At 39.6% G+C, this 14,076-nt stretch overlaps 2 protein-coding genes across 3 annotated transcripts; one reads left to right on the forward strand and one right to left on the reverse strand.

Moving 5' to 3' along the window:
* The first annotated feature begins 421 nt into the window (after positions 1-421).
* On the forward strand, positions 422-2,461 carry LOC115748673 (expansin-A4-like). The gene is made up of 3 exons (XM_030685241.2): positions 422-1,133; positions 1,534-1,831; positions 1,941-2,461. The coding sequence occupies exons 1-3, from the start codon at positions 677-679 to the stop codon at positions 2,236-2,238; spliced, it is 1,053 nt and encodes a 350-aa protein (XP_030541101.1). The 5' UTR covers positions 422-676; the 3' UTR covers positions 2,239-2,461.
* An 80-nt stretch (positions 2,462-2,541) lies between these two features.
* LOC115748672 (WD repeat-containing protein 3) lies at positions 2,542-11,812 on the reverse strand. Of its 2 annotated transcripts, none has more exons than XM_030685240.1 (13): positions 11,722-11,812; positions 11,421-11,691; positions 10,513-10,728; positions 9,251-10,351; positions 8,468-8,590; positions 8,012-8,193; positions 7,700-7,931; positions 7,387-7,596; positions 6,387-6,515; positions 5,005-5,073; positions 3,634-3,756; positions 3,104-3,154; positions 2,542-3,022 (listed from the first exon to the last, which is right to left on the reverse strand). In XM_030685240.1, the coding sequence occupies exons 2-13, from the start codon at positions 11,652-11,654 to the stop codon at positions 2,855-2,857; spliced, it is 2,838 nt and encodes a 945-aa protein (XP_030541100.1). In that variant the 5' UTR covers positions 11,655-11,691; positions 11,722-11,812; the 3' UTR covers positions 2,542-2,854. The 2 variants fall into 2 exon arrangements, with proteins under 2 accessions (XP_030541100.1, XP_048138223.1); XM_048282266.1 differs by having other exon boundaries at positions 11,421-11,692; positions 11,727-11,744.
* Positions 11,813-14,076: the final 2,264 nt, after the last annotated feature.

Genomic DNA, 14,076 nt, shown 5'->3' on the forward strand with positions numbered 1-14,076 from the left:
TCGGTGAGGTGACCCTCACCCAGACTAGGCAAAGCCTTCGCGGCTGTTGAGGGTTGGTAATGACCCTCGTCAACACAATGAAAAGAAAAACAAAGAGCAAAAGAAAAGAAAAGGAAAATAAAACATAAAAAATCAGAAATTCTTAATGAAATATTAAAAAGTCACCAAACGTTAGCATCAATCGTGCTAGTAGGCGACCGACGTCGACGTCAATGGTTTCCAACCAACATTACTCAATTGGTATATTATCAAAATATTGAGTACTAAATTAGCCTAATTAAAAAATTTACGATTGAATTGGTACAAATACAATAGGATTATGACTTTTTTTTTTCTGATAATTTTTCCCGATTTGGCCAATCGTTTTCCTACTCTCCCTTATAGGTACGTAGTGTGTTACATTAGATGACTAGCCTTCTCGCAAAACGAAAAATCGCGAGGATTGATTTCGACATAACATGTTCCGGCAAAAGCATAAAAGATGGCTTAAATGGCGATGGCCCTTTAGATTTTGACAATGGCGAAGATTGATTTTGCGGATGGCCTGAAAATTTCAGGATAGAGCAAAGATGTTACCGAACTTGGTTAAAGGAGAGGTGAAGGGCAAACCTGGGCCCCTCCTCCTACAGCGAAATTCTCGCTAACCAAAAACAAGCATCTAACCAAATTTAGCACCATGTATAAATCACTCGAAACTCTTCAAGCCTCAAATCAAATTGAAGTTAGATTTCTCTTTTTGACTTGTTCATTCTTCCCAAAAGGAGAGACGAATTTGCAAAGGTCGTGCCAAATTCCTCAAACTCAAATGCTGCTTAGCTCCAACAACCACATGGCATTGCCTTTGAAAGCCCTCTTTGCCTCGTTGCTTGCCATTGCCTTGACGTTGCCCGATCTTCACATTGCGAATGCCGCAGCCGCTCGTCATCATCCCCATCTTTCCTCCTCGTGGCGACATGCCGCTCACCATGTGGTTGGAAAGAGAGGACGTTACCACCATCACCGGGGGGCTTATGCCCATCCCGTAAACCGCCACGCGCCATCGTCTCATGCTAAACACCACCGGCCCCGGTTCGCGCCAGGCCCTTGGAAGCAGGCTCATGCCACCTTTTATGAGGGTGGCTCCGGTACATTTGGTATGTCTTTTCCTTTTTCCTTTGCTCTATTTTCGTCGTAAATTGACATGATCGGTGTTGGCTTAGCTAGGAGAGTAATAGGTAGTTTTAGGATTTGTGCGCACCACGATCCCATCAGATACTAAGTAAATACATCCGAGCAGAACGAAAACCATTTACAAAGAAGCGGTCGTTGATTCTAGAAAATTTTTTTTTTGGTTGACTCATTTTCAATGCAATGCGATAAAATTAGCTGATCCGGAAAGAATTTACATGTTTGCACCCTTGCGTTGTATAACCATCAAGACAATTCCGAGGAGAGGCGATATTTACGCGACAGGTTAGAGAACCTGAGCTGTTATGGCATATTCAGTGTTTAACTGCTACTGACAATTGCAACAAACTGTTTCGCAATTTATAGGGGGAGCCTGCGGTTATCAAGACGTGGTGCAGCAAGGCTATGGCTATGAGACGGCGGCGGTGAGTTCGGTACTGTTCAACAATGGGCAGACGTGCGGGGCGTGCTACGAGATAAAGTGCACCGATGACCCTCAGTGGTGCCAGCTTGGCCAGCCTTCTCTCATCGTCACGGCGACCAACCTCTGCCCACCCGGTGGATGGTGCGACCCGCCCCGAGAGCACTTTGACGTCGCCAAGCCTGTCTTCACTAAGCTGGCCAAGGACTACACCGCTGGCATCGTCCCGGTCCAGTACCGCAGGTCTCGCTCTGAACTCCACCCTCTTTCATCTCGAGCGCATCCACTTATCAAATTCGTCCTGATCATGCACGACAGATTCAATTTGGTCTCATGAGCTAACATGTCGCAGGGTGCCATGCCAGAAGCAAGGAGGGGTCCGATTCACCATAACCGGGAACCCGTACTTCAACCAAGTGCTGGTGTGGAATGTGGGCGGAGCTGGTGACGTCGTGAGCGTACAGGTGAAGGGCAACAAGGTGCCGTGGACTACGATGCAGCGCTCGTGGGGCCAGAAATGGGAGACCAACGCCATGTTGGTTGGGCAGTCCATCACCTTCCGGGTTAGAGCGAGCGACGGCCGATTCACAACTGCCTGGCACGTCGCCCCAAGCAACTGGCAATTCGGTCAGACCTTTGAGGGCAAGTAACTTCAAGTGAAGATGGATATGATACATACGTGATACGTCGTCTCCTTTTAACCTTCTCATAGCTTTTTCTTGAAAGATAGTTCGTCTCTTCGAACTTGCTGGCCCGGAGAGGTTTGCGATGTAGAGGCAACTCATATCAGTGTAGGCATAAGTTTCCGCAAATTTAGATCTAGTGTGTCAATGACAATACACTTGATTGATTGATTACCCAACAATACTTGATACTAAGGGAGATATATCCGATTGATCTTATTGACTGCAAAATTGCGGATAAATTACGTATGTATGGAAAATAGTGAAATATCAAACGCACATATTACACCCACATTGAGTGGAATGCTAACCACACCCACTGCATCAAGACATGATTTTGTAATCAAACTATAGCTTACCAAAATGTCCAAACAATTGAACATGGGAATGAAAAGTTCAATTGCCAAAAAGCAGGAAGAGAGATTATCATTTGCTATTTCAAAACATTCTATACACTCAACATCCGCCAAAACTGATATCTGTAAGTCCCTTTTACCATAATTTGATGACGAGTGCCATGATGGTCACATTGTGGCCAAAAATTCCCGGATTTCAACTAGAGGAATCCTCGTTTACCGAGACCTCATGGCCAGGCATGTATGTTATTGGATTTCTTCTGTTTCTTCTTCCTGCGCTTCGCTTCTCTTGGGTCTGTCCTTTCTTCCAGTCGTTCAGAAAGTTGTGAGCGAATTTCCAGCAACTTCGCTTTGGCATCTTGGAAGAGTGCATCTGACCTTGAGGCCATCAATTGCTGAAATATCACATAAATGACGTGAACTACATAGTCATCTCAATTTTAAGGCTTTTTCTAAGGAAATGAATTTTTTTTTACCTTAAGATGGTCCATTGCTGCAAGATTAAATCCAATCGTGTCTTTACATTCCTGATAAAATTCCAATTACATAATCCATCAACAAATCAAATTGCTCAAATAAACTATTTCAACACAATAAGACAAAGGCAACATCAATTTTCTTTTCTGCAAGGCAGCAGTCCAATCTCCTGTTTGTCAAAGTCAAATGGGATCATAATCTTCACTTTGTTGGCAAAGTTAACCCACATTAAAATGTTGACTTGATACAGTAATAAATGGACCCAAAAGGTCACCAATAAAGCTAAGCTCCACACTGAATGAAGGCTAATAACCAGGATCCTCACAACCGACAAGTAATCCAGCATTTAACCTGGAAAAATTTTCAAGTTCCTGAAAGTGAATATGTATGAAGGACAAGACAGTTCATGACAGCATCATCAACTAGATGGTTGCAATGTTCTCCCTTCTCAGCACAAATATCTATATCGATTCATCATCCACGCATGACATTGTAGGACAACACCAACAGAGGTGCACGGTCGGATTACCTTGACTTTCTTGTGAAGAATGTCCTTTAGTGTAGTCAACAAAGGCCTGGCAGCCGGGGTTGAAACCAACTGATTGTAGTGTGTCTGTAAAAGCACTGTAGCAACCCTTGAAACAAGCTCAACCTGATGAGCAGAAAAAAAAAAAAATATGGGAAACCGGGTATGCATTCCACATCATGAGCATAATCGCTTACGTGTTTCCTAGCAATCATATCAGAATACGGGACATAATCCGGATCGATTAACCATTAATGCAGTATAGAAAAGGTGGAAAAAATTCCATAGAACTAGGCAACAAAAGATTTCAATTCGTTCAACCAGTCTGTTGAAAATTAATCATGTGTCAGAAGTGGTAAAAAAAACCTACTGGGACCAGACTTTTGTGGGGTTTTTGGGTCTTAACTGTGTCTCTCACTTTCAACTTTAGCTGTCATTTTGGCTTAGTCTTTTCAGGTGTGTGTGGGGATGGGGTTGTATGACTTTCTTTTTAGTTCAGTATTTGGCACCAGGAAATGCTAGTCACTGCCACAGGCGCGCAACTGATGTCAGGTTGATGGACTCTAGATCAATGAACTAAACCATTTCCATTTCCCAGAAATACGATAACATTACAGAAGCAGCTCTCTTTTATCCTATCGGAACATCAACATTCTTTTTGGTCGAATCGGAACATCAACATTAACCTGACATTACTTTGACAGTCATTTACTTTATTGAATAGGTACATTGACTGTCATTTACTATTTCAGGAACTGTTGGTTTTGATTAAAGCTGAATTACCTTCTTTCTATTGTTGAGATGTCAATGTTTCACATACATCATGTTCTGTATTCTTGTCGGTTGAGGGATTACTCATTATAAATTCTATAGGACTAGAAGGATCAGATGACAACGCTGATATCAACATGTTACACATTTATCTACGTTAAAAGAGGAATGAATTTGTTCATATTAGCGATCACCAAGCAGCAAACAAGTGTGTTGTTAGAAGGATCATTCATGTTGTTTTAACACCGCGTACATCTCACCACCTAGCAACAAATAAAGAAAATTGATAGGGAACCGTCATTGAGGCAAACCATCTCGCCATAATCAGCACAGCTGATGCAGAATGATAAGTCACCCCTCCCTCTTCTCTATCTTCTCTAAGAAGAAGAGGAAAAAGAGGGACGAAAAAGAAGGATGGTGTCAGAGACCCTACCATTCTACCACATGCTTTAACATATACTATAAACCAAAAACTGCTTGTACCCGTTTTGTTACTCCTTCCCTTACTCTCTAGTTAAAAAGAACAGAGTTAAACAAGTCGCATTCTAAACATATACCATGGATAATAAAGTTTGCATACAAGTTGGCAAGCACATATCCAACCTTATCAGGGTATGTTGTCCAATCCTTCAGGTAAGATAGGAGCTTTAAAGCATCTGAGAAAGGTAAAGCCTGAAATGGAAGCAAAAAATCTAATCATGCTTCCTGGTTAACATTCAAAATGGAAAAGAGATATTTAGCCACATAACAAAGCTTGATTGGATAAAGCTCAAATTAGAGTCCAGCAATCCTAGAGGTTTAGGACCTGTCTGGATGGCTTTTACTTTTTCCTCAATCTAAATGTCATCATGCACCTTCATGTCTTTTTTAAAGCTGGAATTCTTCAAACTTTCACAATACTCAAGTATTGAACATAGATTCACATATAATATTTTCATAACCTTCTGAAAGTAGACTAATGTTTAAATATTGGCAGGATAGCAAGGTTTTGCTTTTATTTAAGTCCAAACAAATGGGCCTCTAGGCTCTTGTTTTATCACAGGAAAGCTGAAAAGAGTATTTTTAAACCCTAACCAGTGTAAAATCAGGTTATAGAGGTTGGCAGTTTTAACCTTTTCCTTTTTGCCCAATCAAGATATGACAGTAGATATTCAAATGACATAAAATGTCTTGTCACAAATGGTAATGCATAACAATAGCAGGGTGCGCACGACAAATTAAGACTAAGAGGGTGTAGGTTTACTCCCCAGAGCCTTCAATGTTCATATAGTAAAGATTTCACTTCAATTTTAGCTTCTGAAATTATTCTTCGCCATTGAATCAAAGATGGATATCCCTGCCAGAGTGGCAGGGATATCACATCCAGGAGTCATGGGATCAATTCCCATCGCCAGCTGTTTGACTTCTTTAAGCACGGCAAATAAGGAAATCATTGAAATCTGTTGAACTCTTCAGTGGCTGAACTTGGTTAACCCAGATCGAGCCAATTTGACACTGGCCAACCAAGTTCTCAAGACTAGAAAGATGTACTTTCAAAAAATCCAGTTCAATAGAGCCAACTATGAACAGCCCATCTGAAGCAAGTCCTAGTAGGTATGCCAATAATTTATTTCTACCATAAACCACATTATGCTTACAAAGATATGTCAAACGACAAATACTGAAAAGGTAAATCCAACGTATCACACAGCATATGTATACATGAATAACTTCCAACATGCATTAAACATGACAGACAATGTAGACTTCTTTTGACACACAGGCCTCCATGCGTTGTGCATGCATTTTTTCCTTTTCACTTTTGATGAATTGGGGCAGGCATCGGCAATCAGGTAACAGGAAGAGATTGATGATAGCATATCCTTACGCTAATTTAGAAAAATTTCTTCTTAAAGCCTCACAAATCCCCACACATAAAGTAATAGATATTTATATTATGAACAGCTCCATAGAAAAGAGTCGGCTCGGCGTATGATGCTGCATACCAGTAATGTCTGCTCAAGGTCATTAGTCTGAACGTTTGAAAGAGCACGAAGAATAAAGTCAGAGGGAGAAAGCCCAAGCATCACGAGATTTGGTTGGAATTCTGCAGCCTTTCCTTTGTTTTTCTCCTGCTGTTGGCACAAATTTATGTTACCACATACAAATTCAAACATATATAAGATCAGATTCATGTTAACACACATAGATTAAAACATATGCAAGATCAACTGGCAGCTCTTCAACTTCTGACCAGATCATCTTACTTTGGATGACACCTCCAAATTAGAATTTTAAACTGATTAAGTTTACACTTGATATCACAGAATCACCATCCCCTATCCCCAATGCTTGAACCATTAGCAGCATCATCAAATTTCTTTTGACTAAGTAACAAGTTTGAGATATATCCTGAAACTTTCAACACATAACATTCCAAGTCAAACATTATGGCTGCGTCTAGTTCAGCTTTTGGTTTAAAGCCTTTGCAATCTTTTTTTTTTCCCCGAAATGCAATAGTGTTCGGTAAAGTGTAATTGAAAAGTGCATGAGAAATCAACTGTGGTTTAAATGCTGTTTGTAAAAAACTACACTTACAAAGAACTTTAGTTATACTTTTGCATAAATTAAAGGAATGTAAGACCCACAATAATTAGGTCATTGATCTAATAATCATAAACCTTCTCCACTTGAGGTTGTAAGAAGCATATCAAATCACAAATAAATGTCAAACTACTGGAGGTACCCAAACATGTTAAGAGTCACCTCCGTTCTCACAATCAAAGGATTCGTAGCGTTTTATTTCTTCATTCAACACATAAATTATTCAGAAAAAGCATCCTGGTAGCGATTTATATGATAGATAAACGTGTAGCATAAGAGACATTTGACAAACTAGCAAGCAGATAATTCAAATGCAAGAGAACGACCAAAGAAGGCTAGTATGAAAAAATGTACAGAACTTGCATGGCCTAATGTACCTCCAACAGGGTACAGAGGAGATACCTCATGTTCGGCAATTCGTTTCAACTCCACTTCAGCTATATCCAATGCCTCAATAATTGAATCAGTTGCTGAAAGTGTCTCTTGAGTTTTCTTCCCTGCTAAGGCCACAGCACCCTCTTCTGGAATTTCTTCCTTGGGTACATACTGGTTCCCAAATGCATTATCAAGGTCAGACTCGAACATCTCCTCCAACCTCTTCTCTTTTTCTTCCTGCAAAATTAATTGCACATTCGTACAAGGGTGGAAACAACATAAGTTTTGCATTAAAAGAAGATTCTGTGCTTTTGAAGAAGCTGAAAGTAATGAAAAGCACCTCAATGAAGAATGGTTCTTCTGTACGATCCCAACGACGTATTGAACGATCATGAGATCCAGTGACCAAAAAGTCACCACGGTTGCTGGTTGCAAGGCACCAAATATCAGCATGATGTCCCTCAAGTGTTAAAAGAAGCTCGAATTTGTCAGCATCCCAGTATTTTACAAGCCGATCTTTACCTACGCTAAACACATAATGTGTGTTGCCCACAAACTGTACTGCCATGATACTGCCATTGAAATATCAGTATTAGCAGGTCCTTTTCCAACATCAGTATGAAAGTCATCTAGCAAAAATACAGAAAAGCACCTATCTCCATGTGCAAAAATGGACTTATGGCGGTCCCCAAAATCCAATCCCCATATCATCAGATTTTTATCTGCAGAGCCAGTTACAATTAGATCTCCATCTGATGAGATATCCAAGCATAGCACGGGAAGCCTGTGCCCATATAAGGAATGCATAAGCTTCAGAGAATCCATGAAGAAAACCTGGAAGTGGTCGACATGTAGTGTCAAAATGGTTATCATTGCAAAGTAGCAAAGATCTTTCCTTTTTGGAAGTCCAACTGCATGCAGATGGAAACAACCAATTGCAAAACGATTTGATTTCATGTAACAAGGAGTTCTATAAAAATACATGAAGTACTAGAAGAGAGTTCAGACAGAGAGGAAGAACAAGCAAAAGAATTTCAATCATACCAGCTGATAACAAGAAACATCAGATATAAAAAGGAAAACACAACCACATGAAGTTAGAAATCACCTTCACTGTGCAATCTAACAGTGCAACAGCAATTTTTTGAGCGTCTGGGCTCGCAGCAACCACGAGAACATCATCATTCATCTTCAGGGTTCTGACATTTGACACAGTTAGGTGCTTCGAATTCTGTTAGTCAAACAGAAACAGTAAGCAAAACATCGCAGATTCTCAATCTCTGAACCTCTAACAAAAATGTTCAAAATGTGAAAAAATCTATGATGTTCAATTGAAATATTCAATGCAAATATATGGTGCAAAAAAGTATGCAAAGCTGATCATTCTGGAAGTTCTGTGATGTTGCATCAACCTCACTCCCAATCTGTGGATCCTGGCTCTCACAAGAGTCATCGTCAAAGAAGTCATGTGAATCTCAATTCCAACCACTGCCAAACTCAGACTGTAGAAAGAATCCACTCACGAAGTAATACCTTCTAGATCGGGAGATATACATATACAGAAAATAGAAATAAGTACAAAATTGTAGCTTTTGCACAGGGGTCATCCTTTTACACAGATATTAGAATCGCTACTATGAAAATCAGTAACATTGCTAGAGGAACATCACTGTCATAGCAGAAAAAGCTTGCATATGGACTCTTTTCCAAGCACATATTTATTATTTACAGCTAAACAAACTGTATTTTGTGTTGCCTGAATGTACCCACTACTCTGAAATTAGTGCATGTGAAATTCCAAAGGCACCAGATAGTAATAGTTGGCTTTACAAACACTCATTTTGATGACAAGGTCTTTAAAGAAGGGTCAGAATTCAGGAAAGTTACATACTTCACCAGGTTTCTGCTTCATTCCATACTCCCATAATTTGATGTCATGATCTGCACTGCCAGTGACAAAACCATTTTGGTTTGGTATAGCCACAATTGACCGGATAGAGCCTCCATGAGCTTCTAGCACTTCGATACGAGTGCCACTCCCAACATCAAATATTTCTATGGCTCCATCTTTTGTTCCGACAAGTGCATACTTATTCTGAGGAACAATTAAACCACAAAGCCCATATCCAGAGTCAATTGTTCGCAAGCAGGAACCTGTACTTGGGTTCCAAATCTTTACTGAGTTGTGACTAGTAGACATAAGAAGGGTATTATCAGAACTAAGGGCGACACTTCTGACATCAGAGCGGTGTCCTTGAAGCTCAATAGTTAGCATTTTACTAGTTCCATTGGCATCGATAGAGTGAAATTCCAATAGATTATTGTTTAATGACAATGCCAGTGTGGCCAACGAATTCTTAGGAGCTACAGGACAGAAAGAAATAGAACAAATCTTTTTGCTCACTCGAATAGTCTGAAGGAGCTTAAATATATCAGGAACTGTCACCATGGGGTTGTGTCCTTCTCCAATACCATGACCGGAATCTCCATTCTCATTCACATCTGCCCCTTTCTTCTCCCTCTTCCTATGAAGCCTGCGTTTTGCTTTACGCTTTGCTTCAGCTTCATCTAGTACACGGAACACCTCTACAAGTTTACCAGCCACTTGACAAGCCAGCAAACTCCCATTCTCGTTGAATCTCACTGTTGCGACTCTATCCTTGATTTGTCGCTGAATTTCGCCGAATTGTTTTAAGACATCCCATTTGTTATGAGAAGCTAAATCACCATTGCCCACACCCCCACTTGCATCTGTTTCAGTTATTTCATCAGATGAATCATTCTTAACAGTGTAAAATCGAAGTTCTGGATCTGCAGAACCTGTGACGAGGTATCTCTCTTCTGGATCAGCGTCCAGGGACCAGATTTCACTGTGATGACCACCGACAATCTGCATACAGTGCTGTGTTTCAAGATCCCACACTCTAAGATACTTGTCTTTGGAGGAACTAACAAGTTTCTTGTCAGAATCCAGGAAGACAAGGTCAGTAACCTACAGCATCAAGCCATAGAAAATAAATCACCGAGCATTTAGATGATGGAAAATAAAAACTAAAAAAAGAAAGAAATGCTTTGCTTTATCAAAATAGAAAGCACAACGAAAAGAATAGGCATATGGTGCCCACTGCGAACAAATTGAACACAAGGGCTAACCTGATCACGATGCCCTCGTAAGCGGTAAAGGCCAGTCTCTCCTACCACATCCCACAATATAATGTCATTGTCTTTGCTTCCAGACGCGAGTAAAGATCCAAGCTTGCCATATCTGAGTACAGAGACAGCCCCTTTATGGCCATTCAGTGTCGTCTCGCAAGAACCTTTCTCAAAATCCCATATCCGTATGCTACCATCAGCATGTCCACTGGCAATCTGCAATCATATATATATACACACATTAAACATTCTCTGACAAAGTAAAAAAAAATTATACTATCACGACACCTAGCAAAGGGAAACACATAGGTGATGGGGTTAAGTAGTCAAGGTAGATGCTATGGCCGCATCCCCGCAGTTCCCACGCCAGAGTGGCAGCTGGCATGGTTAGCTCTCAGAGAAAGCTTGGAGTTGGCAAGGTAGTCTCAATGCATAAGTGGATCAAGAACATTTTCTCTCAGAGACATCCAACAAAATTGGAACAACACAGCAAAGCAATGAAAAAACACTCACATTGAACTTCGTCATATTTGTATAGGTAGCTTCAAGTAGACATTCTTATCTAACCACTACAAATCATTCGTTTCCAAGCTTTCTTCCTGCGCTAACTAACATTCTCATAAAGCAGATTGGAAAAAATAATGATCCATGTTCCTAACGTAGGGGAGCTCCGAAGTAAATAGGACTGAGTTACAGCTTGAATTTCTTCAAATAAAGAAGCTAAACAGCTATCTAAAGCTACAAACACTCGCAGTCTCGTACATTTCCCGACCTCCTACATCAACATCACCAAACCGAGTTGAACTATCCAAAATTCATTCGTTTTCATATCCTACCAGCAGAAAAGTAGCTCCAAGGAAAGCATGAAAAGAAAACAAACGCTGCAAAAAATAATTTCGTCGAGTTACCAGAGACGAAGGAGAAGAGGCAATAGCGGTGACGGCGAGGGAGGGTCCAGCGGAGGAGGTGATAGGGGCTAGGGATTTGGTGCAGACGCCCTGTCGCACGTGCCAAACTCCGACCTTCTCGAGCGCCGGAGCGAGGAGGTACTTGCCGGAGCTGTCGTACGCGATGTTGGACTCCACCGACACGATCACTCCGAAGGTCGCCGCCGGCTCGTATCTCAGGTAAGCCTTCACCATCGCATTTGGCTGTCGCGTGGCGAGAGAGAGAGAGAGAGAGAGAGAGAGAGAGAGAGAGAGAGAGAGACTGTGTCTGGCTCGAGGGAAGAACTTGGTAGCTAATGGAAAAGTATAAACCCTACATGGAGCCCGGGGTTTAACGACCGGGTAAGAGCGAAGATGACAGGTCAGCAAGGCAGCAGGAAAAAACGAGTGTGTGTATATATATATTCTCTATTTGTCACTAGTGTATCGGTTTAAAATTTTTCATAGTATTATCCATTTTTAACAAAAATTAATGGAGAATAAATTTATATACTGATTTGGAATTTTTGATGGTTAACAAAATTAGGTTTTGAGAAATTTATCACAAATATATCATTTTGAAGTTTTGGTGGTAAAAAATTAGTTTGGAGCAAATTTGTCACAAATGCGCATGACAACACTTCTACTCTATAAATAAATTTCTGGCCATAAGTTAATTTTTCTACTTATGAAGAGAAGTAATTTTTTTTACTTCTTAAAGTGGCTCTAAAACTACTTCTGAGCAAAAAAAAAAAATGATCTAAAACAAGAAAAATGAAGTTGCCTAATCAAATAGATTTCTGCTCCAAAAATTGCCTTAGCAAACAGATTTTTGCTTCATAAACACCTTTAGAGCAGAAATTATATTCCAGAAGTATTATAATGTGCAGATTTTTCGCGTTCATAACATGAAATAAAAAATTGAAACAAACATAAGGGGAAAATTCCAAAATTCCCTTAGAACTGACCTAGTTTCCTAAAAAAGGACTCAATTTTAGGCCTACTCCAAATTTTACCCCAACCTATTTTTTCTAAAAGAAAAAATTTCCAACTTTAAGTCATGTCCCAATTTGCCCCAATTTTTTTTTGTCTAATAAAAAACCCCAACTATAAATTTAGTTTCAAATCCAACTCGAACTTTAACTTTTGTCCTAAATCCGCCCCCTTAAACCCTTAGTCCAAAAATGGTCATCAGCCGTCTTCAATCATATGAAAAAGATATTTCATCTCGGAGATAATTTTTCTTGTCATCTTTGCTGATATGGAATTGTTGACATAAAAATATTACGTCAAACAACTAATTTTGACTTTTGGATGGAGGGTTAACTAAGGAATTTTTTAGATTAGGTTGAAAGACAGAAAAAAGTTTATGCATAGTGACGATTAGAGTGAAAGTTGATGATTATTTGTTGGGAAAAAGCCACCAAAAATCCTAAACTATGCTTGCTGTGACACATTTACCCCAAACTTTTATTTGTGACACAAAAAACCCTAAATTTGTACGCATGTGACATATTTACCCCAAACTTGTGCTTGTGTAACACATTTGCCCCAAACTTTTTGTTATGACACTAAAAACTCCAAACTTATATTCATGTGACACATTTACCTCAAATTTTTGAAGTAAATGTGTCGCACGAATATAAATTTAGGATTTTTAATGTCACAAAAAAATATTTTGGGGTAAATATGTCACACGGGTATAAGTTTAGGGTTTTCAATGTCACAAGAAAAAGTTTGGGGTAAATGTGTCACATGAGTAAAAGTTTGGGATTTTTGGTGTCACAAAAAAAAGTTTAGGGTAAATGTGTCACAATTGGCATAGTTCAAGGTTTTTGGTGGTTTTTTCCCTTATTTGTTAGACATAAAAAAGTATCGGGTTTGGGACTTGACTTAAAGTGTGGGTATTTTTAGACAAATTAAATCTCATAATGAATTGGGATTGGATCTAAGTTTTAAGTATTTCTTTTAACAAAAAATAAATTAGGGCATAATTAGGACTAAACTTAAAGTTTAGAATTTTTTTTTAGGAAATTAAACCCTTAAAACCAACTAGATTCTCAAATTAATAACTGAACTTGACCTTATTTCAAATAACTTGTGGATAACTTTGCTCCAAAGTGAACCTAAGGTCACCGGCAGCCAAATTGTTGATCGTGATATGAACACATGCAAGTCACGTGTGCATTTCACGTGCATTCCAAATGACATAAGATTAGTTCAATTCAAGGCTTACGATTTAGGATTTCGACTTAGTATTAATTCTATCACACCCTAAAGAAAAAGGAAATGACACGACCGTCCTTCCACCCACCTCAAATACAAACCCGATATCAAAGTATATATTTCAAACTATCTCTACTTTACTCACATCCTGGACACAACTATCAAAGTTCTCCGTCGGTATCGCTCTCGTCCCGCTAGCCACTATCTAAAGAACATAAAAAAAGATTAGAAGCAATGGGGTGAGCAGCCATAGATTAGTAAGTAGTGCATCTTTTTTAACCAGATCGGGCATCCAATATGTGCATTTGTAATACCAAAACACAACTCATTTAACCCAAATCCAGAATATAGGCTAAAGTATACCACAAGTGCCGAGACTTATGTGTGACGCTCACTTTAGTGCCAAAACTTT

This window comes from Rhodamnia argentea, chromosome 7 (assembly GCF_020921035.1).
Source record: "Rhodamnia argentea isolate NSW1041297 chromosome 7, ASM2092103v1, whole genome shotgun sequence".
In the NCBI taxonomy this organism is placed as follows: domain Eukaryota; kingdom Viridiplantae; phylum Streptophyta; class Magnoliopsida; order Myrtales; family Myrtaceae; genus Rhodamnia; species Rhodamnia argentea.

Bases quoted from the DNA above. Each gene is read 5' to 3' on its own strand.
- LOC115748673 (XM_030685241.2), top strand. From the start codon at position 677: ATGTATAAATCACTCGAAACTCTTCAAGCCTCAAATCAAATTGAAGTT. The intron at 1,134-1,533 runs GTATGTCTTTTC...CGCAATTTATAG, and splicing joins GGGTGGCTCCGGTACATTTG to GGGGAGCCTGCGGTTATCAA. The intron at 1,832-1,940 runs GTCTCGCTCTGA...AACATGTCGCAG, and splicing joins GTCCCGGTCCAGTACCGCAG to GGTGCCATGCCAGAAGCAAG.
- LOC115748672 (XM_030685240.1), bottom strand. From the start codon at position 11,654: ATGGTGAAGGCTTACCTGAGATACGAGCCGGCGGCGACCTTCGGAGTG. The intron at 8,194-8,467 runs GTGATTTCTAAC...GACCACTTCCAG, and splicing joins TGTTAGATTGCACAGTGAAG to GTTTTCTTCATGGATTCTCT. The intron at 6,516-7,386 runs GTATCTCCTCTG...TTGTGCCAACAG, and splicing joins AACGAATTGCCGAACATGAG to CAGGAGAAAAACAAAGGAAA.